Below are 27570 nucleotides of genomic sequence, written 5' to 3'. Positions count from 1 at the left end.
TACTTACCACCGGTTACCAGTTTTCACTCTTATAACATTACTATGCACGTAACATTACCTTTTAACCATGTTTTATGACAAGTTAGGCACATCTATGAGTTTGTTTAAATATGAATACTTTCCATCGTATACTCGCGTGTGCTATATGAGTTGAATTTTCTTCTACAATGTCGCATTTTCAAGAAAACTCCGAGTGCGCATCAGCCGCGGTCGATGCCCAGAGCGTGCGTATATATTAACGCGGGCAATCCTAAGTAATAACGGAACGATGGTTTAGTGGTAAGTCTTGTCAACGGTAGGGCTATTAAGGTAAGTGAAGTCATGAGTTCAATCCCAGGTAAGTGCAAAATAAATGGTAAGTCGTCAAACAAGCCTACAACTCACTAAGTTAATCTCTACTAACTGACTACCTGTACGACTATCTAATCTCGTCGCTGTAACCTGATAAGAAGACGACGACCTTGATATTTTGCCCATTTCTTACTAGGTTTCACTCTGTCTTATCATGGGTCATGAAACTGATCGCAACGTGCCTCATCAGATCACGATCTGCTGTTCATGGTGGGCCTAATCAGGCTAGCTTGCTCATAATCATGCCGACTGTGTGCCTCATAATGTGTCATTAGGCAAACAGAAAATTATCGGCCTTATCGGCCTGATCAGGCATCTGGGAACTTTCCGACACATGCTATTTCATTATCATATAACGTTGCAGATTCAACAGTCTGTAAAATATCTGTCCGACTGTGCCTCAGTTTCAGCAGTCATAATAACAATTTGACTCAATTGCTCATCCACGTAGATTTTACAGTGGAGTCGTCACAGAATGTAATAATACTAATAGTCCTCTACCCCAAACACTTGACTACGCATAAGGAAAGTCAAAGGAAACAAGCGGTTCAGATATGGCTATTTATAGACATGCGAGCCTCGAGGCAATGCACCTCAAGAGTTCTGTGATTTTCCATAGTCTTCCACAGGAATTACTCCGCAGCCCCACTCTTAACCCACTACGCGCAAAGTCATATGTCCTGTCCCTGAGATATAATTGGCATTGGCCGCCTTTATTCTGCAGCATCATTTGGGGCAAGTCCGATGCTTAAATCGCAGTTGCGCTCTGTGGCGTACTATGCCTTCGTTATCTGGTTTGGGGTAGATTGCGAAACCTTCCAAAGTAGGTTAATATACCAAAGGAGGAGCCTCGGGCTCATGGGTCTAGGAGCCTGCCTCGTTAGAGCCACATTAGTCTTCCTTTTACGAGCAAGTCAGATAACCTTGAACCCTGCGAACGCTTCTAATTAAGACTTGACAATGATACAGCAAGTTTACTTATCAGAAACGATGCATAGGCACATGAGTGGTGACATCACTTTGTCTTCTGAAGGCGGCGATTAGGGATAGATACGCACGCAAGCGAAGGTCGCTAGTCTAGTCCAGAGCACCGAGCGGTGCATATAGTCTAGTTTTATCTGACAATGTAATAGATTGTTAAGAACATCTAGGGTCAGTTCCAAGTCGGAAACGAAGGGGATGTCATGCGACAAGGTTATTCTTCCAGGGACCAGGGCGGTGCCCTTTGAAAGAGCGTACATGTAATATTGACAACGGTAAGAGTCATTAGCCCTAGATGAGACTCTAAAGGAAGAAGGCAAAGGTTAGGCGTCGCACCGCACACGTACTGATGAAATGCTTCCCCGAGATGGCTGTGGAGCGCACAATGGAAGGATGTGATAGGGTTTTTACCCCGCATCATCAGCGACGGTTGGAACAAAGGCGGTGTTCAAACGCTGTCCAGTGTCGGTGCTGAGAGGGGGGAAACCACTCCCTTCATTCTGATCGCCGCCGCCATTGTAGTCATCGCAGCGGTGAGCGCTGAGCTACGGTGCATAGAATGCAGCTTGACAGGAGCCTGTCATCGTCAAAAATGAAGCACGGAGAGCGCGTTACCTGACAAAGTGTGCCACTGACATTGACAACAGAGACAACCGGACGACCCGGCAGATTCGGACAGCGGAAGACGGGCGCAGAGGCGGAGGGGCACGCGGGACGCGGCAGCGGATCCACCTCGGCATCTGCATAGCGACCCGCGCTACCGGCGGCTTTCGCCGCCCCATTTTCACACGCGCCATCAGAGTGGCTCAGCTCAGGTTGACTTCGTTGACGTTCGATCGTCCGCCGGCGACTCGGACGGAGACCACGCGAAAACAATGCGGGAGGCGGATAGACGCCCAAGGGGAGAGCTCGAATGTTGGGTGGAAATTGTGTTTTAGGAGGTGAGTGCGTTTTAGGAGGTGCGGATTGAATTTACCTTACTTTGAGAGGATGGCACACGAGTCGCGTATAGCTTTGGGTGGAAGCTTGAAGCTTGACCCTGCACGCTGCGTCATCGTCATCCAGGCGAAAACGGCGACTGTTCCGATAAACTCAGAAAACTCCGAGTCAGGAAGGGATAGCATGACGCGTACTTTCTCCCTTTCAAAGACAATCAGAATATCAGAAACAATGGCAGACTCGGACCTTCGACTATGAGTGTTCGGTTAGAGGTTCTGGAACATGATTCCAGCATCTATCGATATCATTGTTTCGATTCTCCAGCTCCATCGTACGCGGTCGAGAGACATGAGGAATGCACGAGGCGCTGGTACTTCCCACTCATTGTTCGGGCAGACAGTCGGGTATGTCATGATTATTGATTATTGTAATCAGTGCCATCCATACACACCGCTCGCGGCTCAGTAGCAATAGTGGGGGTAATCAGCGATCTGCGTCCCATCACACTCGATACGCAAACAGTAGTGTTCGTCATCGCGTTTCGTTCGGGGGTCATCTTTGTAAAATTTTCTTCACCTTTGTTTTCGGTCTATGGTGATGTGGAATCGGTGCCCCGGGTTGCTTGTACGCTCGGCCAGTATCAGCGGGACAGAGATGTTCCTGCCAACAACTGCCAGCGACTCAACCATGGGCACGAGGACAGCAGACCGAGGTAGGAGCTTCTAAGCAACGGCCTCGCCCAAGCAAGTCAAGACTCAATCAGTCAAAGTTGAACGGTATTTTGACTGTGGTGACGTAGCAGTACTAGTGACCAGACAAAGCTCTCGAATAATCGACGGCGAGGAATAGATACACGAGGTATGTGAATATGGCGACTGCGCAAGAGCCCAGCAAAGAAGCAAAGCCAAAAAATCCCTTCGACCAGAGAAGAAGAGGGGTGAATTTAGGCTTAAGGCAGCTCGATCGAGTGCGTTAATTGTCGATGTCCGAGTCGAGGTAGGCTCGTAGACTTTTTACGCGTCAGGAGTCCTAAGGTACCACGCCTATATCCCTCAGCGAGTCAGCGACTGTGGCGGCGCGTTCTTATGGATAATGTATGTAAACCGGGGATTAAAACCGGATATGAAGACGCGTTGATGCGACGTGGAGGTGCGCGGTGCCAGTGGGGGTGGAAGCTGGAGGTAAGTAGGTGTAGACGTACGTGGATACAACAGTTGGTGGTCAGTGTTGGTGCCATTGGCAGAAGAAGAATCCGAAAGAAAGAAACTTGAAGGATGTCGCTCAAGGGAGCGTAGTGAATAATTGATAGTGTAGTCAAGAACACTAGATATCTCAGGCTGTCCCTGTCTTGCTATTTTTCGAGCTTGGGATAATTGTGCTCGGATGGATAATTGGCGTTGGCGTTTCATTGCAGGGATTCGCCTGGAGAAGGAGGGGTGGAATGGAATGGAGTGAAGCGGCCTCGAGGTATCGACGAGGATGCGGGGATGCTAATTGATATCAATTCGCTGTTTTCCTTTGTGGCTTTACCTTGCCTTGCATTGTTCTCGTTCTAACTTCTTGATTCGCGTCGCTTCCGTTTCCCGTGTCAAACGCCGTGACAGACTGATGAGGATAACAACCAGTGCGGGGCGTGGAGGGGCACACTGGGGCAGTGCTCGATGCGTTCCGAGTCTATGCCTGCATATGTGTATTTCTGTAATTTTGGTCAGGGTCACGGTCGCTCGCCGTTGTCAAACGGCATGTTCGTTGTTTTGTTGTGATGGACGAGGGTAAGAGTAAGAATAGGAATAAGGTGCATTGAATCTAAAAGGCAAACGGTTCATGTTCAATTATTCTTCATGGGAAAGTCGTGTGTATATCCAGATTTCGTCTGTGTTATTTTCGCGACGCGACGACGAGGATTGCGGGTGGTATCACTATCAGATCATATGTGCATTGTTGTATCCAATGCATTGCGCATTGCTATTATATTATATTATTGTATCACGAATACAATGTGTGATAGATGTGGAGGACGGGTAACTCAGGGATTGTTTGTAGCTGCGTTTGTTTCTTCTATTCTGTTGTAATATTAAGTTGGGGCGAGGGGTTATTGTGATACTTTATGTGCGTTTCGAACTTTCTAGATAGACTAGGTGAGGTATCATGGTATCATAATACTGCTATAGTGCGTATGTACGTACGTACTTGATAGATGAGAGATAATGACAGGCGTCAAGCGGTCTGTCAATAAGTACAATGACCAGTTTTTGTCCTAGCTTGTCAGTTCAGAAACGTTGTTCTCGGGTCATTATGGCGGTTATGTGAAGTGGAGTAATAGGTGTAGCAGTATTGCAGTACTAGTACCGTACCTGGACATGGTTAAGCGTGCTTGCATTTTTTGTTTTCAGGATGGAGACAGTGGATATGATCGATGGTAATTAATCTCTTGAATCTTGCTTGATCATAACACGGTGTAATGGACGGGATACTACCAGCCCTATATCTATATCTGTATATGTTGGCCCTCTGCAAGGCATTCGGATCTTTCGTCTGAGCGGTTGAGTGCCAGTGAACCCTTCCTTCCGTCCGTCCGTCCATCCGTTGTCCGTGCTCCGTTTCATTTTCATTTCATTTCGTTCTCAGGAATCGATTGAATTAGTGTAATGGTAATGCCAATGTCAATGTTCGAGTAATGCGATCAGTGCCAGGACCCAGCGTGTGTTTACTTGTGATCGCTGTAGGTATGCGTATGTTATGGTTATGGTTATGGTATGTTAAAAGGGTAATGTAACTGCAGTGGCCGCTGCCGCAGCAGCGGATGTTTGTTGTCAGTTAGCCTTTGGAAGGCAAGCTAATCTATCATTCAGAATTCAGGAATTCAGGAATGTAGGATCCAGAAACTTGAATTTCAGAATCATGAATCATGAAATCAGACATTGGTGCAAGTCGTGATATGATGTGATTTGATGGTGGGGATGGTGTCGATGGTGGACGGTGGAGGTTTTGACAGAGCAGATTGCTTTCAAGAAGGAGCTGTTTCTGATGTGTATACGAAGTGTACTACGAGGCACCGCTAGTCCCCGTCTCTCTGAGGGGACGGTGTTATTGTTGGAAAACGTCAAATGATAATGAAGTCGTTAATAGATTTTCCGGCAGGTAGCGATAGTAGCGATCTGTCTGCGATATGCCTTGATGCATTCGTTATGTTTAGGGTACTAGGACTGGACTAGTACTCGTTAGCAGCGCAGCAGGTAGATGCAAGGTCGAGGCACATTGCAGGGCTTCGACTAGTTCTCTGACAGGGTTCTCGGCTTTTTTCGATGATATAGATGTCAGCACGCGTGGTAGACGTATCTTTTTACTTGTGGTTTTGTACAAGCGGACTATTTTTTCGAGGGTATGAGAAATGGGGTACCTAGTCAAGTTAGGCAATACTGCATTCGGGAAGGCGGCGGGTGTATTATAGAGAAGAGACTCGAAGGAAGCTGGCCTTCTACTGGGCGGGGAGCAAAAATAACGGTGGGTGTGAGTGGTGAGCACGGAGGGGGATAAGGAGTATAGACTTTGATACGACGATACTGTGATAGTTTGATGGGATCCGCGTACGTGTTCTGGACAAGGTTAGCTGAGGCTATACCCTAACTATGGCTAGTTTAACCTTGAAGAGGTTCTTATGGGAGAGATTGGGTCTTGTGCGCGTGCCTATGTATTACGGACTAGTAATAGCCAGTCATACTAATAGTGCCTTGGATTCACAGAGCACCGCCGCCGGTGTCGGCGGAAGGAAGGGAAATGCCAGACGAAGGCGAAGAAAGATGGACAGCGCGGAATCATCGCATTCGGATGCAAATCTCCAGCTTAGCAGCTAGAGTAGCAGGCCTGGCAGGAGGTCGGAGTCGGAGAGTAGAATCGGATGTCGGATTGTCGACGTGTATGTATAATTATTAGTATTGGTTCCAGGCATGCACTGGGCGATGGGCGTGGCGTGCTTCGGAGCCTGGGAGGGCATCCAAATTGTTAATCGCGTTGGAGCATTGAATGAGCATATTATTAGCTTATCTGAGAACTAGACTGTGTTACGTTGCTTTTGTGAGTATTGTATTGACAGAGAGATCAGATGACAGGAGAGAGAAGAATCGTTTAGAGTGACGGCGACGGCGGTTGTTGTTGAAGAAAGACTGGGATTAGATTCGCGGGATTTGTGGTAGATGAGCTTTAGCAGCTTAATGAGATGGAGAACCCTTGATGTGGGGAATAGAATGGCCTCGTTTTGATGTCGACTGATGGCAGCGTTGGACTTCGCGTGGGTGCAGCTCGCCGGGGATAGGACCCTGCGCATCGGCCGAGTGATAGCCGCTGCCCTGTGACCATTCTTATGTTGCCACATGGAGTTGTGAGACAAGCTGTGGGTCCCAACACGCACAAATACGCCAGATATGGAAATTGCATAATAGTGCGCCACCGGGCCCAAGCAAGGAACAACAGAATGGCTAAAGGACGGAGGGCGATTTCCCACGCTCACAATCGACTCGTTTTACCTCTCCTCCATCGTTTTTCAGCCAACCTGCCTGCCCCTCTTCTCCTCCTCCTCCCCCTCTCCTCCTCCCCACCCCACCGCTTTTTTTTTCTCCCCAATGATGCTCGTACACAAACCACAAAACATTGTTCTCCCGTCCCCAGCGTCCTTCACCCATAGGCGCCATCCCTCCGCCCCCGTCGTTGTCCAGCCCACACGCACACCGGGCCTCCTTTCGCTTTCAAAGCCTGCGAAACAGTCCCCCCATCGCCAGCTGCCCTCAAATCAGCGCCGTGATGTTAAGCAGTCTTCCAAGACTGCCGCCGGCATGGTCCGTGCGCCAGTGGTCCCACTGGCGCCCACAACCAAGCCGCAGATGGGTCAGGTCGTGCCAGCCACTCCCACCCCGTCCCGCGGGAGGAAGCAGGCAAAGCAGGCAAAGGACAAGGCGCAGGCGCACAGGTAGACGACAATCGTTCATTGTTTTTCTTTTTTTTTTTGCTGACTCTGGCCCAGGAGCGCCTCTCAGTCGTCCATACGTGGAAAGCACGGGCGTCAACCCTCCCCGCCTATTGAAGTCCAAGCACAATTACAATCGTCCGAATTACAATTTTCCTCGCAGGCAGAGGCTACCGTAGTACCTCCTATAAAGTCAACCAACCCTTTTGACCCTTTCCTTGATTCCCCGCCTTCTTCTCCTACTTTGTCCAAGCCCTCCGGTAATTTGGCTTTTCGTAGACAGCAGCAGACTCCCCCCGCAACTCCGCCACAATCAAAGGCTATTCCCGTCCCAGTCTCCCAACGCAGCAAACACTCCGAAATCTCCCGCTCTGATCCCATAACGTCCCACATGCGCCCACGTCCAGTTCCTAAGCGCTCGTCCACTTATCAGGATTTCCCCGTATGCGACGATCTCAATGAGCCCGCAGACAAGTCCTACACCCTCTCGCCTCCCGCCACACCCCGTCGCCCTGTTGGCGGTAACAGGTCCTTGACCTCGACCCCTCGTGTCCCAGTCTCCTTCTCGGATCCCGTTACTCCTGTTCGAGGTCAGAGGAAGCATCATCGTGTTCCGAGCGAAGGCGTGTTCAACATGTCTTCCGACGAAGAGGTTTCCTCTGGGCCAGGCGGCGTCGTCCTCAACCCGAACGTCCAGGCGCTTTTTGCAAGCGCGAGCAAGAGGGCCTCGCTTCCTGCTTCCGCATACTCTACGCCTGCTTTTGCGCGTGCCGCAATGATTACGCCCATGCGCAGTCGCGAATCGTCTCCGGTCTACGGCCTTTCGAAGGAACAGCTGCTCGAGCAGCAGGCACAGGAAAAGGCGGGATTCTTCGCGAGCTCGATGTTCCAAAACTCGCCTAGTCCGGAAGAGCTCCCGGACCCCCTCCTCCTTTGAGGACGAGCATTCATCCTTCCCCTTTTTTTCTTGTAACACCATTGATTTTAGAGAAGATTTAGAGGTATGCCTTATTTCACATCGCATGGGACTTTTTTATGTTTATTTGGGTTTTTCGCGCAGCTCTTGGGAGATATTGTTTTTTTAGAAGTGTCTGTTTATCCTCACCCCTCACCCCGCTGCATCCCCTTCCTCCCCCATATCTGACGTTGCTCGTCTCCACGCCCCTTTATCTCTGCTTGCTACACTCGATCCCTCGACGCGGCCCACGTCCCTTATCTGGTATCCCCAACCCCTCATTCCCCGTCACATTCCCCGTGTCCACAACACACAAACTATACCACCTCGCATTGATTCCCAGCAATCTAAACAAGTGTAACAACATAATCCAGCATTATTGTTATTTGCCTGTCTAATCAACCAATGTACACTTATTCACTTCACTTTGCCGGCTCCGCTTTTTTTTCGTTCGCGTTGTCGTCGTTTTATTCGTGTTGTGACCACGGGATCGGGATCGGGATTGGAGTTGCCGCTTTTTTGGGCCGCCTTTTTAGGCGCTGGTGGAAGCGCCAGCAAGTTTTATCGGCCGCGTGTTCCGACATCGGGGTTCGGCCCGCCACCGCCTATCGCCAACAAGGCTCGTCTCCCTGAGTCCCCCCTCCATTCCAACTCGTCGACACGCATGGGCTATATTTTTCCCCTCATGCTGTCGACGTTAGGAGGCCTGGGACATTGTAATACTGCCATTATAATGGCGCAACACTCTCAAACAGGGGCGAGTATCTTTTTCTCCTTATTTTCTTCCTTTCTTGGACGGCGCGCCTTCTCCGGTACACGAAATTGACATGACACGCATTTATCCACCACATTCCACGTCACCAACCCACTCTACTCGCCTCATCGTTATCTTACGACGGTGTCGCTCGCTATTAGCGGCGCTCCAACAAAAGCATCGTTCGCCTTCACGCTCTTCTATCTTCTCTTTTTTTCTTTGGGTTATTGGTGTATTTTTATTTCTTTTTTCGGCAGACAACTGTCGCTCATCATCATCGGTACTGGTTTATTCGCTTTTCGGACACCCGCGCTGTTTTCTTGTGGCCGTCGCCACTCCCCCAAACTACCCCTTTACACGTCATCGCGCCCTGCGGCGCAGTGGGTGTACCTCATGTACCTTCGTCCTGTATCCGACTCCCTCTACCTCCTCTTGTATCCGACTTTCCCCTCACCACCCCCGTAATACGCCTCGGCCCTCACCTGTGCACACAAAGTCTTCGCCTACTCTGCTAGGCCGGGGCGGCCCACACTTGTCTCTCTATTCACGGCACATCGTCGCGTACTATCTTCCGGATCCTTTTCTCCTATCAATTAAACACCAACTGTATTATCTCCCCATCTCCAAGCATCCTTTTGTCTGTTTTTATTTTTTTTCTTCCACGCCCATGTGTATTCCGTGAATCCAAACGTCGTCGATCGCCATTTATTTTTTTCATGCGCCGAATTGGCGATGTTCGCGGAAAATTCATCAAGCATCTATTTCCCCTTGTTTATATCTTTTTCTCTCAGCAACCGCACGTTTTCCTTCTTTTCTCTTCACGATGATGATGATGACGACGCACGGGCGTTGTTAGCCCAGTGTACGAAGCATTTCAGTTCATTCTATTTTTCTTTTCTTTTTTGGTTTTTTTGAAATGGATATTCTTATATATAGTATGTCGTTTATTATTCTTGTTTGTTTTTTCAAGCGCGATGCTCTCGCGTTTGATTTTTCATCCATCTTTGCAAGTATTTTATTACTTTTACTTTTTTTATTATCGCTATCCCTTCTTCGACGCACCGGTCCCTTTTTTTTACTCCTTTCTTCCTCGGTGTCTCGCTTCTTTTTTTCTCTCTTTCTCTTTTTCCTTGTGTGTCACGATCAACCCAACACTGTATCCAGTATCGTTTTCTCGGTTCCTCGATGATTGTTGTTCTCATCTTTTTGTTTCTTGCAACCTATCCCCACCTATCACCTTTATCTCTGCCCTTTCTCCTATTTTCTCGGTCTTTGATCGTTCGAGTCAGCCTCCCGTCGCTTGGAATGTTGCTTGAGGAGGTCCGTGCGTTTTATTGTCGTTGTGCTTTTGTTCGTTTCTAACGTGTGCTCTTTTTCTCTCGCTTTTTGTCTACAGGCACGCTTTTTTTATTGCTCGCGATCTGACCGCGTAACGTAAAATTCGGCACGCCCATCGTCGCCGACTGCTCCAACAAACACCAACTCTCCCGACCCGCCACTCGTGCTCCATCTACCTCTTTTTCTTCTTCATGTGTCATAGTGTTCTATCGCTTGCGCAGCCCTGTCTTACTTCTCTCTTTTTCTTCTTTTTCTTCTTCTTTATCACGAAACTTTGCATCGTTCTTTCTTTTTTTTCTCTTCTTTTTTCAGTCTTTTTGCATTGGACGTTGTTTCTCTCTCGAAGCTCTTTGCACGCCGCATATCTCGATCTCGATTCTCCATCCATTGCAATCCAAATCAAATCAATCAAGTTTCAAACAATGTCCTCCCCAGCACATAAAGCCATAACAAGAACAGCCAACAACAACAACAACGACAACAATCCAAAACAAGCATTGATACTATAGATTGTACCACCAATTTTTTTTTGCACGTAGTTCTGGTTTTTCTTTTTTTCCTCCACCCCACCTCTCTTTTTCCGTTTTACTGTTTTTTTCCTCCGTTTTTGGTTTTCTGTTTATCCGAACCGGTTTTTTTCCTCTCTGCCGTTTCTTGGTACGGTACGGTCCGTTTGTCGAGCCCAGTCTTTTCGATACTCTTCGGTACCTTGGGTGTCGTCGCTCGTCGCATCGCATGTTCGTATTGCCCTCGCCATTCGCCGTTACCGTTCACGCCTCTTCTTCCTCCTCCCCACTCAACTGCACTTCCCGCCTTCCATCCGCCTTCCTCGCCGATCTTCGGCATTCTCCTCTTCACACCGCCTTTCACACGACACGACACGACTCGACGAACCCGGTACTCGTTCCCGTATCCTCCCGTCTACAGTCCCGTCAGGTTCATCCTCCTCCTCCTCCTCCCTGTCCGTCAAACCCCAAACAAACTTTCAACTTCAAACTCGCAAAAAAAAGTTTTCTACCATTTCCATCGTTAAACCCCCACCCCAAACCAAAGCACCATCAATATACATACATACATACGTATATATATATACAAACTCGCTCAATACATACATATTACAAGACGTATATTTTATATATATCGTTGTCGTTTTTTTATGTTTTGGTGTGCGTGCTGTTGTCCTCTTGTTCCGCTCTCTTTCTCTTCAAGTTCAAGTTCAAGTTTTATTGGTGTCGATGCATCTGTATGTATGAGGTATCGGTTATCGATCCAAGTGCTAGAGCTGGATAGAGAGAGAGGGTGGTTGGGGTTTGATGGCGTGGTGTTTGGGGTGTAGACGTATTTCATTCATTACATCCACGTTCATTTTTATTTTTTAATACTTTATCCTCGTAGCATAAGTAATAATACCTATCATGTCTACTAGTACAGTACTACACAATCTACACCGCTCGTTCCTTGTTCTTTACCTCCACTTTCTCTTCGACATCCTTTGGCATTGGAACCCCATCGTCCTCCTTCCCTGCGTGCGTTCCGAACGTCCCGTGTTTAATCGGTTAAAAGTTAAAAATACAGTCGTCTACGTTTTTGGCGCTACATTAAACTAGACATTCTAGAGTAGATAGTGCACTTTGGGAGTTGGAATTGGCTGGTAATGGTTTCGGGTGTGTGTCATTACAATTTACATTTCTACACATCCTACACCATTCGTTTCCTTTTCGGCGTTACGTAGAGAAGAGATTCTAGAGTAAATATTTTGATTCTAGATCTGTAGTGAAATGAAAGCTGTTTTCCGAGTTGACCTTCAAAGATTTCCTACTATTAACGAGTTTTATAATTAGAACGTTGATGTGCAAGGTAATTCGCTACCGATAGACGCCGACTACATCATCGACTTCTCTTCGGTGTGCTAACTGGAAGCTCTGTCGGTTATGAGTTTAATTCGGACTGGTTTAACATAGGGTGGTTTTGGCAAGTGGAATCTAATTCGTCTCTAGAATCCACGTTACGTATGCATTTCATTCAAAATGGCTCTATATAATGTGCGGGCTCAGACTGAAATTTTGCAGCCAAAAAGCCAATCGCTACTTTTACCATGAGATTCTCCTCACTCGCGTCTCTTCTCAGTGTGCTCCCCGCGTGCTATGGATTGGTCGGCACGCAGTGGTCTATCTCCAACGTTCCTCCAAGCGGTTTGACGGACATCACCTTCCCTCTTACCGTCGTCGACACCGACCGCGTCACTGGGTACTTTTTCGCGCAGCAGTTTGGCTTTGTCGGGGGTAACGGCCTAGGGATCATTGGCATCCAACCACACTTCCCCGAAAACAGCAATGGCGCGCCCGTCTTCCGCGCCGAGTTCTCAAGTTTTATAGAGGGGACTACTACCAACGATGGAAACTGCGCGTTAGGTGCTGACGGTGGTCCAGGGGTATCGTGTCGGGCCGAGTGGGACGGAGTGTATGGCCGCACGTATAATTTGCAGGTTACCAAAGTAGGGGGAAGTGGGTGGATGGCTATGGCGATCGACACAGAAACAGGGGAGAGCGTCCATGTTGGAACATTCACTCTACCAGCTGGTAATCGGGGTATCCGGGGCACTCAAGCAGGGTTCGTGGAGTGGTACCCGTGGAATAGCGGGTCGCACAAGTGCGAGAGTCTTCCTTTCCAAAAGACGATCTTCGGCAACCCAACTACCACACGAGAAGGATCTGTCGGGGAACAAGGGTCAGCTTACGAGTATGGAGATTGTGTTGGACGCGTAAATTTCGGTACATCCATGGTTCCAGACGGTGTGTTGATCAAGTGCGGGTTCAGACAGTAAAATTACCAAGTTGTTGTACCCCTTTTCCTGCTTGTCCCTTATCCTACACAATAGCCTTAATATGATGAGATGAGGGTGTGAGTGTTATTCTACTTACACATTGGTCTGTGCTGGATGTTTGTCCGAGTCCTTGCTTAATTTTACATAAGTAACATATTTCTAGTTCCCGAGACAGCCAGCTGACAGATTGCTCGGACCAGCAGTGTGGACAAAAGAGGGGTCGTTAAAAGCTCATATGAGGTGCACTTTCCTTGGGTGTATTTATGCACCTTTAATCTTGAAGCAAGGTTGCAGGTTGGAAAACAGCTTGGGCCAAAAAACCTCGAAGATCTTGGGCGACTCATTTTGTTTACTGGACCTCTTCATCCTAAAACTTTCACACATAGTTCTCAAGTCAATGATCGTAATGGTTTGATGCGCGACAAAGATTAGTACAGCTCATGAAAGAAGTACAGAAAACCCATCATGTCGTGCATTTAAATAGTAAATTGTCCATAATGAATCTGATTCAAATTTGCCTAGAAAAAATTGATCTCTGACTCGTATCAACGTCCTCCAAGTTATCATCTCTGTTCCAGATCCCATATGACAGGAGATTAAACGTTCTTTATGATGTAGTCTTCTTCAGGGAAAGGTGTCGCCCTAGTTAACATCCGTCTGGCCCGCCGCCTTCTTAAACTTCGAATTACGAGCACGATGGTGATAGTATAGATAATAGCAACGAGGATGATTATGGGTATCACAATCGATAAATTCGGACTTGGGTGAGTGGTGAGAGCATTCGACGCCAACTCCGAGCTCCAGGGCAGTATCAGCCAAAACGTACCGTGAGGAAAGGCGCAAGTAGGCTCACCTAGTCCCTGACATTGTGGCTTGTGAAGGAGAGGGTGAAAGAGAAGATGTAATGCTGGTACTTAGTTGAGAGCGGGAGGTGGCTTTTCTGAAGGTCACCGGCGATACCAATTTGAAACTGTTTACTGACGGATTCGGTAAAGAGGTTGATGTAGCGAACGACGAGGTAGAGGTAATAGAATTGGTTGTGATCGCAGGTAAAGAAGAAATCGGTATAAAACCCAAGCCTGGGGACGAACTTGACGATGAAGCACTGTCCGTGCTTGACACTAAACCGCTAGGTGTGCTTGACGGTGTAGTGACAGAACTTGACCATGAAGTGATGAATGAGGTTGAAGTTGAAGCCGAAGTACTCGTTTCAGTTGAAAGTGAGGTCCATGCTGACTTCAATGGCGAGGGATCTGTATTCGGGGTCGGCAATGGCTCTTCGTGATAAGAATTGAGCGATTGTTGTGGCATGGATCCACTATATGTTGCAGTTGGTATACAACCAATTTCTGTTAGTGTAATCGTCTCATGGTGATTGAGATGTTGTCCCGTTTGAAGATGAACTATAATCTTCTCTGACTCGCGGCAGCTCTCCTTGTTTGAGCAGGCCAGGCGGCATATGTCTGGTAGCTTGAAATCAAATGGAGGTTTACCAAAAATATCCCTGCTTGGACGAGGTAATAACGAGGCTACTGGGAAATTCGTGGACAAGGCGGTGGGGAGACTGCTAGGAAACTCTGGAATGACTGAAATCCTAGCACCATGGGTTATCTGAGTTGTACTTTCATCCGGTCTCGAGACACCATAATGCCAATTAAATGGCATAATGTTAGAAACTTTGATGGTAATTATTCGCTAGGAGAGTGCACCAATGCTTGCTGAAAAATATATGACTTCATCTTTAACGGGAAACAAGGAAATGCGACACACCTTGTAGCGGGTAAGGGACAGAATTTCACCTTCGAGAGGCAATAAATATGCTTGGGGTACTACTCGATATCCCTGCTCTGCAAGGATAGGGGATGAAGTACTTCGCATGAAGCGAGTACCTAAGTTAAAAGAGGGTATATGATTCAGAAAAAACGAGGGGAAGGAAGGTGGGGTTTCAGACGCAACATGGGAGGTACTGTCCCTTGATATCTAATTTATAGAACATGAGTATAATTTAGAATTGCAGATTCCTTCAGTTGAGAAAATTTGGAGCTTCACCAATGGGACAGAATTCGTGGCAGTTTGCACATGTTTCGTAGTCGGGGTCTTGTTAAATGATATGACATGCTATCAGTTGAGATGTATGATGGCGAAACAACGAGGATACACTGAGAGTTAATATGTCGAACGGTTAAAGTGCAGTTTGGGTTGAAGATGCGTCAGTGGGCCTTGGCACTTGTTGGATCATTTGGAAGCTTTGCCGAAATGCCGCTCGTATACCAAATTGATGATCGGGGACTCAGGGGTGATGTTGGACCTACATCCGTTCTACCCAGTTTCCTGTTCTTTTTTTGTAAAATAAAAAAAAATTCTTGTAGAACTATATGTAAGTATTTTTGTGGTTTTGGATGGACGATGTGTCGCAACAACCGAATCAGCGTTCAAACGAGTTGCTGGACGGGGCGATATGGTCTCAATAAGTCGTTCTCCAATGTATGAGTATGTATCAGCTTTAGAGGTACAGCTTCTTTAAATTGTATTTGGGTATAGTGATAGAATCTCTAAATACCCTGGGAATGGTACTGCACTTGATTTATCACAGTTCCGTTGAAAACAGGTGAGGACACAACGGTGATGTACCTCCCGCTTACCACCGTGGACACATGATGTACCTCATACCAGCGTAACAAATTAATCAATGATAGAGTGCTAGCAGTAAAGATAGTGTCTCTAAAGGAGATCAAATGTGGATGCAAGGAACTGATAATCGCTTAGACAGCGGGATGTGCATCAAAGGTCAAATGATAGAATATTATTAGCAAGGAAAATGTCTCCAGATGAAGTCAAATCGTAAGTGAGTCTACATAGGCCCAGAATTCTATACTGTAATTGAAGATGGGTACAGATCTGTCTACCTAAAAAAAATAAACACTGCTTTTCATATATCAACTTGTATGATCAGTGGGAATAGAAATGGGAAATCTTACCCAATGACTCTGCTTTAATACACAGCAGTTGGATAATCTGTGTACCCCTCTTCTCCGCTCGAATTAAGACCCATAAAATTCAGCTGGTTATCAAGCGGCTTTCCATGCTCGATACGCTTCGCAAGGTCCGGGTGATTGATCCATTGCGTCCCGATGAAGATCCCGGAGACTTTACCAGACGCAACGAGTTCCTCGCCTACTTCAGCAGTGACGAGAGAGTTGACAAATACCTTGGAGTGCTTGGGTAAATGGGCGTAGGCTGCAATAACGTCGTGCTTAGTGGCCCGTTGAACTCCTAGTGCAGTAGTAAGATAAATTTTAAAGACTGGGACGATGGATGAGTGGTCGTACCGTCAAAAACTGGATCAAAATATGGATGATATTGAACAAGCGTGATATAGGCGAGCCCCAGTTTATCAGACTCTGTTATGAAGTAGGAGAATGTATCGAGAGTCTCTTGAAGCGGCATCCTGTCGTCAGTTTTTAAATTTAGTCGGTATAACCAAATGGATAGAGTTAAATACCCACCCAACATCGTTGTAGCCTCCGTTAGGGCTGACCTTCAGAGCGACGTCTGGGCCAAATACTTCCACAACGACTTTCAAGACCTCTAGACCAAACTTCGCACGGTTCTCGATATTTCCACCCCATTCATCTGAGCGTTTATTCGAGGTGCTGTCCAAGAATTGGTGGATCAAGTATCCATTCCCTCCTTGAACTAGGAACACCGGTCAGCTGGAAATGCCCAAGTGATCGAAACGCAGTATTACTTTCTACACCATCGAAGCCAGCTGCTTTTGCGTTGATTGCGGCCTGCTTATACAATTCGATGAATTGTTTTGGGTCATCTATTTCGGTTGGCTACGTGGAGGAGATGCGTAAGATGTTGAATAATGCTCAAAAGAAACAAAGCCATACAGTAACATTGCCAGGCTCTCCTGGGAGAAAGCGGTATTTGCCGCCCCTAGCAGCAATAGCAGAAGGCGCATATATAGGCTTCATTATCGAGTAAGTAAAGGCAGTGGACTAACTCTAAATAACAAGGCTTACAGTGCCAGCAAGTTTTTGCTCTGGTGCATCTGGGTGAGCAACTCGACCAACTGTTGAGATTAATATTTATTGAGAGTCATGATAGAGACAAAGAACTGCTTCTTTACCGTGCCATAACTGGTAAACGATTGGAGTTAGTTGACTTCATAGAACATACTACAAATTTGTTTCAATCGTGAATACCTGAGCATACATCTTTCCTCCAGCCTCGTGAACAGCGTCGGTAATCTTCTTCCACTCGGAAATATGTTTTTCATCCCAGATTCCAGGTGCATTGGGCCATTCAGTCCTGATAAAATATAATAGTTTGCATTTATTACATACAAAATTTGACGATTTCAACTTACCCTTGACGAGTAATCAAGATACCTTCGCTGACGATGAGTCCGGCACCACCTTTGGTGCGCTGAACATAGTATTCCTTTAAAAGATCGTTAGGATACGTTTGCAATGCGCGATTCCTCGTCATGGCAGACATTCCAATGCGATTCTTCAGAGTGATACTTCCGATTTGAAGAGGGGTGAAAAGAACTTTTTCAGCGACCATTGTTAGGATGAATATAGTGATCTAGTGACTAATTCCGTGGGGATGGTTCGTAGAATATTTTCTGCGCTCTATTTTATACCAGTTTTTGAGCTTGCTGGCCACCTTGACTGGATTCATGAACAGCCAGAGAGATTATTATGCGCATGAGAGGCGGTATTATTCATCCGGAAGCGTCAATCCGAGCGAATGAACTTAGAGGCCAACAGGCACCAGCAAAGTAGATACGTTGCCTCAGGTCGACGTAGTCGTAGTATGTATGCCAAGCAACGTAAAGTAATTCTCCTGAGACTCAGCGTCGGATGCGTTGATCCTGAGCCAACGACACATCAGTCACGCGATCTGCTTCAATCCACTCAATCCAGTCGTGGGAACTCCGACTCAGTAACGCCGCCCTGAGAATACCTGTCTTGTCCATGCCTTTTACTAATGTAAAATTCCAAGTCTCTTGTTCAAAGTGTGAGTCAAGCTTCGCGTAGAGTGGCTAACACTGTACCTTACTAAATTAATAAACCATAAGGACAATATATCACATGTAGTATTTATAGGACTCCAGTGGCAGACCCAGACCATTTTTTTAAACATCTAGCAGGCTCGACAAGGGACGATCTACAGCGCACAGACCTAGACTTGACCTACTAACTGCCTTTTTAGAAGACCATGGTAGCTTACAACAAGTTGAACAACTTATTGGCGTCTAGGAAAATGTATGCAAGTCAACCAATTTTTGTATCAATTATCCATGCTGTCTTGGCTAGTACGATGCTATTGTGACTATTGGTTAAGACTTTATACCGCGGGCGCAGGAGGTGTAAGGCACTCCTGCACAATATTCCGAATTCTCGGCTCTATTTTCGTCAATTCAGCAATAAGGTCCTCCTGTCAGAGTTATTATTAACGCGTTTATATGGAACACAAAATCGGAATTCGTACCCAAATCTTATCTTGGGCAAATTTTCCTTCCTCGCTGAGAATATAATCACTGGGCTCCGTCACTTGGGCCAGAGAGATATAGGCTCCACGAAGCTCATCTTTTCTCTCCTCCCCACCGATTGCTGCCCAGACGAACTGTCGGCTGCCCTGCTCCGACGTTCTTGCTAGAAGAAGGTTCATAAACCAAAATTTTATCTTTTGACCCAAAGTAGTATAACTTCGTAAGAGACCAGATGCACAAAAGCCAGGGTTGGGGGCGTTTACGATAAGCGGTAGACGGTGAAGTCTGTCGTTGAGTGCACGACAAAACAGGAGGTTCAGAACTGAATAAAAGTCTGTCATTCATCCCTTCAGTAATAAATTTGTCGGGTGACGCACGCTTTGTACCATAATATCTCTCGTGGGCGCTATAAGAAGATACAAATGAAGGGACAATGCCAGGTTAAATGACAATATGAATACTTACGGAGTAGAAAATTCTTGGTGTGCGTAGGTTCTGAAAAAGTTGGGCGAGTTGACAACGTCCTTGTCCATTTGCACCCAAAAATGAGTTTCACTTGCAGCGATCACTATTCTCGGCGTGGTGTTGTATTTCTTTGCCGTGTCAAGCATTCGGGGAATTAACAAAAGAGTCAACAGGGAGGTTGAGAGGTTGTTGACTTTTGTGCTATGGGATTGCTGATGGTTAGAGAAACATAGATTTGGAAGTGAGGCCTGTCTTACGATAGCTCCCATCCATCTTCCGTGTACTGAGCTTGACCAGGGTATGCCACTGCGGCGTTTTGTATGATGATATCCAAACGGCCGCCTTCCTGTTCGTAGCGCTCTGCAAATGATTTCACAGAACGGAAGTCAACTAAGTCAAGAATCCATGCTTCAACGCTCGCATAGCCAGTCGCTTGGATGATTTCTATGCGAAGAGGACATTGAAACCGCCCAATTAGTATTAGACTGATTGGAGGAGTTTTTCGCTGACTTACGTTTTACTGCTTCTTCTCCCTTTTCTTTATTCCTACAAGTTATGATGAGCCTTCCGGGGCTCATACGCGCAAAATGTTTCGCTGTTTCTAGACCTATTCCTGAGTTTGCACCGGTGACAATGATTGTCTTCCCAGTCAAATCGACCTTTACGACAGGGGCAACTGTGGACCACTGATCCCTGATAAAATCGGCAGGTGTGAGCTTGCCCATTGGAGGCGAAGATTTAGACCTATTTCAGTGCAGAGCACGCTAGAGGATATACAAAAACAAGTTACGAATAATGAATTCATTCATCATTCATCAATGAGCATTTATACCATTTTCAGACCTCAAGGCGACTTACTTCAAAGGCGCCCAATTGCGCCTGGACCTGGATTACTCATAGCGCGACGCGGAGCTCCGTCTCTACTCTCTTTCCGACTGGACACTGGAAGGGCGGATCGCATTCTTTCCTCGCATCTTACGAACCGGCGTCAATGATTTGAAGATGGTTTTGAGTAAAGAGGCACTTGATGCGCGAGTTAAAAATAGACGATATGGATAGGTCCTCTCGGCATTGGTGATGGTGGCTCCCCGCCAAGCGCAAACCCTTGCGACGCTTGGGTATGCTTGGGAAGTAGGACGGTCAACGAGGCATTTTTAGTTTTGTTAGCTTGTTTGTTGAGAGATATAGACTATGATTGCAGATGCAAACCATATTGTCTTCGACTTGAGATAAATCTATTTTTGATGCACTCGAAAAATGTAAGTAGATTAAGTGTAGGTTACGGCAGAGTTATCAATATCCTGAAAGGGCGCCGTATAACTGCCATTGGAAGGTGGACCTACAACTTGACAAGTTGAAATGTGCGTAGACGGTAACTTCACGAATCACAAGCTACTTTTCGGATAGACAAAGACTAAAAATGTTGGGTGGCAATATTGCTACTCCATTTTATATTCCTAAATATAATGATCAACATGTTACAACTGGGGCACAAAGAAATACATTCGTTTGATGTGCCTTCGAGCGGCATACTTTTCATGATTTTGGGTGCCAGGCTTGTAGTGTGAGGTTAAGGGTTTCGCCTGAGATGTACAGTTGGATTCCTTGGCTATGCTTATTAAGGCGGGTCCCCATCACTGATGAGACGCGTCTGGCTTGCGCAAGCGGAAGCTGTCAAGTCACGCTCGGGGGAGTCATGTTCAGATGGATATTCATCCAAAGAGAGCATGCTGTCGAATCCGTTGCGATAGGACCCTAGGCCGTACGGGGACGTGCTCCGAGGAAATTCGTTCGTGTTTAGAAAATTTGGATCCTTGGCCGGATGTCTGGTCCATACACGGACACCGCCATCATGGCTTCCAGTGGCAAACATAAAGGGGTCGCTCGAGGAGTGGTTCCAGGCGATACACGTCAAGTCGCCGCCATTAGCCTGAGCACGTATTGAATGGAGCAGAGCTCCTGATTCTCGATCCCAAATATGAATGTCTCCAGCTGCAAAAAAAAAGTTAGAAAACGTCAAAAAGAACACAGAATACCAGACCTTTAGCTGCACACATAACCAATTCGTTGTTCTGTCCTCCAAAGTAGCTTGATCCCGCAAAGTCGACTGGACCCTTTGGCATGTATGTATGTCTGCGTGGCCAGGTCAACGATGAAGACGTCCCATTGCTGAAAAATGAACTATACCGTAAGGAAAGGCGTGAAGTTGTGATCTTATTCGTTTCCCTGTCTTTGACAAGCTCGAGTTTCCATAATTGAGGAGGAGCCTAGTGAGCAGAACGAGAATGAGAATGATTTCGGGTTGAAGGAAGACGCTGACCTTATGTTCATAACTAATCAAAGCCACCAATCCATTTCGCGAAGTTTGAGCGAGCGTTATATCTCGAACCACTTCAAGCACAGGAGTCATGCTAAAACACTGCGTCAGAACAAAACCCGCAGACACTAACAAAATGTGGATACTTTTCAATTTGTTTGGTTTCTACATTATAAACTTGAATAACGAGAGCTTAGTTCCGAGCGAGAAAAGAAAATAGCAAATCCAACATACCAACCAACCGCTTTTCAACACGAGATTTGCTTGGTTGAAGGCCTTCAGGAGATTGTAGAAGTGGCCCTACTCCTACTAAACGGGTGGCATCAGGGGTAATAGCAACATCCAGGAGTTTCATATTTGCGAATTCATATTGGTCCAAAACCTTGAGAAAACAAACGTTTGACTTATGAGAAGGCAGGGAGGCAAGGGCGGGCGTACATTCCCATTGATGTCCTTGACAGAAAGTTTGGTGTTAGTTGTGTGAGTGTGTGAATTTTAAAGTAGTTTACCATCTTTGTAGCCGTGGAATCCTCGATGGATAAGAATGCTATTGACGTAAGATTTCATCAAACCTTGAGCACGAAAAGGTGGCCTTTAACCTACCGTCGCCGCTTGGGAACCAAGTCACAGTTTCAATAGCTGTGTTGCGATTGATGGTTTTTTTACAGACGCCGTCCTGTGAGTGACAAGTAAGAAGACCATTCGGCTTCGATACAGATTACAAACCTCAGCCGTCCAAACTTTTATGCCTCTCGCCATTTTCGTTAGCAAAATGTTTCCTGTCGGCGACCTGAAGCAGCGAATTGAGTTCATGATTGTCCATGTGGATGGTAACATGCTTTTACCAGGCTACTTGTCCTACAAAGCCTTGTGGATGTGCAAGGGTACGATGAGGTGTAAATGGGGTCTATATGATGCTTAGTCTATGCATACAATAGTTTCACTCAGAATACACCACTTACGCCCACACGGAAAATCACCGAAGTCTTATCCCAACTGAAAACATCAAATGTCATTCAAGTGAACCACGATATGAACAGGCACACAACAAGAGAACTAACCTTGAGGTGGCTAAGAATGTACCATCGGGTGAAAATTGCATATGCCGGACAAGCGCAGAATGAGCAGCGAGATCGTGTGTCGCTTCCAACTCAATCAACTTTGGTACAAGAGCTGACAACCTTGAACGCGTGTACACCGGCTCTGAGATAGTCCTCGTCCGACCGTCGCCACTGGAGAGAGATACTACAGATGATATCGTTCGCTGTCGAATAGGTGGTGCTCGAGGTTTGTTCGTTGTGCCAATGACCGAAGCTGTGGGTGGAGCAAGCGCAAGAGCATTCCGCATAGTTACATTCCGAACCGCATTCTTCCACAGCTGTTTCCCTAGAGTCGGCGCTGTCGGAGTTGTTGACGCTGTCGGCGGAGAAGTTGTCGGTGGAAAGTCGTTATCAGAGGGTGAATTGACCGGTGTCGCAGGTACAGAGAATGGAGTATATGCGGAAGGCTCGCTCATCACGATTGTAGCATCAGAAGGACGTCCAGTCGATGGGCTAATTGGACGGTCTTTCGACTCGGCCGCTGGCAATATATCTTAGGGAGGATGCCCATTCGCCTCTACATCTCCTTTATGCTTTTTGGCGTTGCATGCAGCCACACTAGCCATAATGTCTGCGCACATTCGTAGAATGAATTTTCGTAATTTGCCAAAATGTCTGAAGGCCAAATCTTTGATCTTTAAGAGACAACGGATAGCTTTGAGCTGAAAGAATGCATCAACAGCTTCTGATAGCACGTCGCTCAACCATTTTTGACCTCGATGCCGAGTAAATGCCCATCGTTCGGAGGCAAACCAAGCAGACACTGCAGCGAGGCCAAAAGAGGTAAATGCAGTCAGAACAGAGGTAATGAGAGATGTAACGCGCGCCTTGATGATGATGGAAACTTCAGTAAAATAATGGATCACAAATGTAAGGGCGCGTACTTGGTGGGAAGCATACGCAAAGCAACACAGTCCGATCGAAAAGCACGCTACAGACATAACCAAGAAAACCAGCGGAGAACGTTTTATCCAAATTAACACCCACCACGGCACTCTGTGGCCAGGAGAACGGCTAGAAATAGTTGAGTAAGATCATCTAAAGAAAAAGAATCATCTCCAAAACATAACGTACTACATTGCCTGTTTCCAGGTCAGACCGAGAAGACTATTCACGGCTGCCCCGATACTAAAGACTAAAGATGCAAACCAAAATGCATTGACCGAATCAGCGACTGTGGTGTGCTCAAGTTCGAAAGAAAATTGCATTGTTGTGGCAGTGACGGCAGAAAAAAAGGTGGCTACAGTGGAAAGATTGAGGAGATTCTCTGCACCGTGCTTTTGGGCAAATCGAATGGTCGGTACGCCTACCCAGGAGTTTGAATGATGCCAAACGATCATAAGTGCCAAATGAACTCACCAACTTCAATGAACATGGAAAGCGAAGACGACAACTCATCAAGATGTTCTCCCATTTCACTAGAAAGGTCGTGGATGTATCTTTGAACGGCGGGATAGCGAAATTGAGCTAGACTCGATATATGAATGGATGAGGCACATTTCATATTATGCAACGACTTACTGGAGTATTCTTTTAAACATGAAGCCCAATACTTGAAAGAAGAGGAAATTTAAGACTGGAAAGAAGTCAACCATCAAACACACACACCTTTAGATCACCCTCAAACGACAAGATTGACGTGTTGACTGCCTCATCTGTGAACTCCGGAAATTCATTCAAACAGCGCAGAAATGTCATGACTTCTTTAGAAAATTGTTCAAATTGTTGCGGGAAAGATTCGGCATCCAATTTTTCGTTAACAGTGGGCCGAGGAACGTGAAGTTGGGCTTTTCCTCGAACTCTCCGGAATATCTTGCGGTGCTGGGTCGCTGCTTCAGAGTCTTCTGTGGTTTCACGTGCTATATGGGATATTTTACGAGGGAAAAGGTCGGCTGCATTTTCGTGATACAGAAATAGCAACTGCGCCAGACGATCGCGGAGGTGATACGCTGAGGAAAGTATGGCAACCGAGCTACCTAACTGTCGCGCAGCGTTTGCAAAATTACGGAGCTAATAACCTTGTTCAGAATATTGAGAATTGGGGGGGGCATGTATAGAATACGAACTTCTTTGTCGAGGTTATTGATCTTGCTGTGGGTTCAGATGAGAACCAAATATAGCATGAAAATTGCGCGAAACGTTTCTCACCTCTGGAGTCTATGGAATGCCTCAGCTCCAACATTTTGTAGGTGTTCGTCAACGGATGCTATGACATCACGCCGTCAAGCTTTGAATAGAGACGGCGAATTGGTACGTTAACTCACGAACGTCTCTGTCGTCCTCAAAGGAAGGAGCCTGGACATTTCCTAGCTATGTTTAGAACTTGATGTATAGCATAGCATAGCAATAGGAACGTACTTGGGCTCATGGTATCGTTATTCCGCAAGAGCATTTCCACCAAACTCAAAATAGTTTCCCTACGATCAGGTGAATGGTTGTTCGGCGACAAGGACGAGGCCATTGCAGATGGGTCCAGAGTTGGGTTGAACGGTGCATGCGGGGATGTATTTGTGGGCATCGAAGAGTTCTTTACTGGCAGAATGGCCAGCAAAAGCGTCTGTGACGTGGGGTGTGTAACGTGCAGAAGTCGTGGGTGATCGAGTTGATGGTCGTTCAATAATGTCGTTAATTTCGTTCAATGGGTCGTCAATGGGCAAGGTCGTGGAGAAAGAAGTAAGGCGATAATGAGAAGGCCTCATTATTGTGCGTATCAGCTCGTTGCACATCATCACCCACCAGGGGCTAAACACTTCTTTTGGCAAACCATGGCCCCTTATAGTCTAATACATGCGGTCGCCCTGCTTGGCATTCAAATCTCCTGCAAACGTGTGCGGTCTGAGGACTGCAAAATCGAGCAAGGCGGACCTAGGCGGACTCAGAATCCAGTTTTCTCGACGAAGAACCAACTAGAATTAAGGCATTGAGAAGGTCAACAGGCTACACGCGGAACGCGGAACGCCTAACCACCCACTTTTCGACGCGTATTAGGTCAGCATAACGGCACCTATTTCAAGCGGAGAGTGAATTTCGGTTGCGTAAGCGGGAGAGGCTGTGCTATGCTCTTAGCCTTGGAACGCGTATTCTAGTTGGCGACTCGTCTATCCGTAGACTTTCTAATGTATTTTCGCGCCCGAACTAGGCAAAGCTATTCATAATTCTGTCCTGGACGACCAGAATTCCTCTATCTGCAAACTTTATATCAGCAATCGTGTTAGTAGCTCGGACACGGACAGCAATAACAACTGATCATCCAACTCATGGTTCAGCCAGGTATTGGGTTAATAGTTTGGGTAATGCGATGCTCATACTTGATCTGCCCAAAAACCTACCCGTTTTCGAGCACTCGGCATAACGCCAAGTAGCGCTGGTATAGCTCTTCTACGCCTATAGAGAATCATATCTTCGTACACCGTTGCGGCAAACAGTACCCGACTTTCTCGAGTCATCGCATGTACTTCAGTGTTTTTGCCACTGTTTTCAACAATGCCAAGATGAACATTCACAGGTGATTGGACACACCAAACATGGTATTGCCAGCTTTATCCACCTCTATCAGTTCATCTCCTGTGCACTCATTTTAAAAACCACAAATCTCTGCTATTATCCGATATCGCCCTTCTGATTCACACGCCTTTGGGCGTTTGTTTCATCGGTTTTTGTTTATAGAGTGAATGGAGGCGCCTGGTGCTTTACAGCATCCAGCATCCGCTGTGAACGGCCTAGGCAATCATCGCCAAAACCGTATTGGTATTACTACCTGATATGCATCGCCTTGCATGGTCCGTCACGATCCACGACCCAGCCAGAAACATATGCATCACTGAAACCCTGCATGTATAAATACCATCGATGCCCGCACTTTGTCACGTATCCTCTCCCCGCTGCCCTCGACACGACCAGCCGCGCACAACCAAGCATCCATTTTACCAACTTCGACCATGTCCAAGGAAGAGCAAGCGCGATCCACTCCCCAGGCGGAAGTCGAGGCACCCCCGCCCGTATATCCTGCAATGCCCCAAGCCTCGCCGTACCCACAAACAGGCGGACAGTATCCCATGCAGCAAATGCCTGCGCCATCGGGATACCCCTTACCCCAACAACCAGGCGGCACTACACCAGGACCAGTTGACCCCGCGATGGCAGCAGCCATCGCTGGTCAGCAGTACCGCGATCAACGTAAGTAACCCTTCCTTTGCATATACCATAACCGAGATCCTTATCAAAACACCTTCGCATACAGTTTTTGCCCTGTGCGCTGCCGGACAGCATGAGCGTGTAACAAGCTACGGTATCTGTGGGATTATAACAGCAGTCGTACGTTTCAATTATCTTGCTTTCCTGACATGCATCAACCATACTATTTTGCGCAAACCACAGGTCTGCTTCCCCTGCGGTCTCATCTGTCTATTGTAAGTTCAACTCCACTGATTCGTACCATAATGATGCCATGGCGCTCAAACGTGACCTCTCGCCCCACAGCTCCGACACAGAGGAGAAATGCGCGCGTTGTGGTGTCTCGTTGTCTCGTTGAGCTAATCTCCAGAATAAATCTTGAAGACTCAAAACACGATCAACACATTAGAATCATAATCACTTGCAGCATCCCAACCACCTTTACTTATACCCCTATGCCTCGCTATATACCTCGACGGACGTCGATTCTTAATCCACATTCTTATTTGAAGGCCTCTCCACGCATCATATCAATACACGCAACGTCGATGATAATATTTCTACGCACTGTATTAATGAAAGTTTTATTATACGTATGCCTTTATTGGATCTCGACTGTCTTTTCAATATGAGCACGGGTAAAACAGCGCTTTACGGTCTATACAACGGGTCATGCCACCCTGTTCATAAATACAATAACCGCCCGTATCAACATCCCATAATAGCGCAACAATCAAAGCACGGAAACCACGCACTGTTTCTTATACACTGATCAAAATGCCTAGTATTATTCAAAGCAAATGAGCAACATAGGCTATATAGCGCTGCAGGGGATATCGTAGTCCAGATACGCTCAATAAGAAAAACAAACATTCAGATATAGTGTAAGTACTAAGATACACATATC

General features: G+C 46.6%; 7 protein-coding genes across 7 annotated transcripts; 3 read left to right on the top strand and 4 right to left on the bottom strand.

The window, feature by feature from the left end:
• Positions 1-6890: 6890 nt before the first annotated feature.
• On the top strand, positions 6891-8168 carry JR316_0008921 (uncharacterized protein; the record flags this gene model as incomplete). The annotated part of the gene is made up of 2 exons (XM_047894632.1): positions 6891-7234; positions 7289-8168. 2 exons carry the CDS (start codon positions 6891-6893, stop codon positions 8166-8168), a joined length of 1224 nt encoding a protein of 407 aa, XP_047746091.1.
• A 4205-nt stretch (positions 8169-12373) lies between these two features.
• JR316_0008920 (uncharacterized protein) lies at positions 12374-13102 on the top strand (the record flags this gene model as incomplete). Its single annotated transcript, XM_047894631.1, has 1 exon — positions 12374-13102. One exon carries the CDS (start codon positions 12374-12376, stop codon positions 13100-13102), a length of 729 nt encoding a protein of 242 aa, XP_047746090.1.
• A 2992-nt stretch (positions 13103-16094) lies between these two features.
• JR316_0008919 (N-ethylmaleimide reductase) lies at positions 16095-17677 on the bottom strand (the record flags this gene model as incomplete). Its single annotated transcript, XM_047894630.1, has 9 exons — positions 16095-16372; positions 16432-16550; positions 16609-16798; positions 16851-16941; positions 16999-17076; positions 17131-17180; positions 17238-17247; positions 17314-17419; positions 17478-17677. The coding sequence occupies 9 exons, from the start codon at positions 17675-17677 to the stop codon at positions 16095-16097; spliced, it is 1122 nt and encodes a 373-aa protein (XP_047746089.1).
• A 786-nt stretch (positions 17678-18463) lies between these two features.
• JR316_0008918 (Short chain dehydrogenase sol3) lies at positions 18464-19798 on the bottom strand (the record flags this gene model as incomplete). The annotated part of the gene is made up of 6 exons (XM_047894629.1): positions 18464-18553; positions 18608-18771; positions 18986-19014; positions 19074-19274; positions 19331-19517; positions 19588-19798. The coding sequence occupies 6 exons, from the start codon at positions 19796-19798 to the stop codon at positions 18464-18466; spliced, it is 882 nt and encodes a 293-aa protein (XP_047746088.1).
• Positions 19799-20691: 893 nt separating this feature from the next.
• Positions 20692-22906, bottom strand: JR316_0008917 (putative WD repeat-containing protein; the record flags this gene model as incomplete). Its single annotated transcript, XM_047894628.1, is given in 13 exon segments — positions 20692-21065; positions 21115-21242; positions 21261-21340; positions 21394-21484; positions 21537-21567; positions 21625-21772; positions 21829-21843; positions 21900-21937; positions 21994-22066; positions 22117-22180; positions 22236-22297; positions 22353-22386; positions 22452-22906. The coding sequence occupies 13 exon segments, from the start codon at positions 22904-22906 to the stop codon at positions 20692-20694; spliced, it is 1593 nt and encodes a 530-aa protein (XP_047746087.1).
• Positions 22907-22984: 78 nt separating this feature from the next.
• JR316_0008916 (uncharacterized protein) lies at positions 22985-24951 on the bottom strand (the record flags this gene model as incomplete). Its single annotated transcript, XM_047894627.1, has 8 exons — positions 22985-23334; positions 23444-23504; positions 23654-23796; positions 23850-23957; positions 24012-24042; positions 24099-24439; positions 24755-24796; positions 24849-24951. 8 exons carry the CDS (start codon positions 24949-24951, stop codon positions 22985-22987), a joined length of 1179 nt encoding a protein of 392 aa, XP_047746086.1.
• Positions 24952-26428: 1477 nt separating this feature from the next.
• Positions 26429-27021, top strand: JR316_0008915 (uncharacterized protein; the record flags this gene model as incomplete). The annotated part of the gene is made up of 4 exons (XM_047894626.1): positions 26429-26666; positions 26731-26804; positions 26868-26899; positions 26970-27021. The coding sequence occupies 4 exons, from the start codon at positions 26429-26431 to the stop codon at positions 27019-27021; spliced, it is 396 nt and encodes a 131-aa protein (XP_047746085.1).
• Positions 27022-27570: the final 549 nt, after the last annotated feature.

The sequence above is a fragment of the Psilocybe cubensis genome, chromosome 8 (assembly GCF_017499595.1).
Source record: "Psilocybe cubensis strain MGC-MH-2018 chromosome 8, whole genome shotgun sequence".
NCBI classification, from domain to species: Eukaryota; Fungi; Basidiomycota; class Agaricomycetes; order Agaricales; family Agrocybaceae; genus Psilocybe; species Psilocybe cubensis.
The sequence above is the reverse complement of the archived record's forward strand: the minus strand, read 5'-3'. Positions and strand labels throughout refer to the sequence as shown.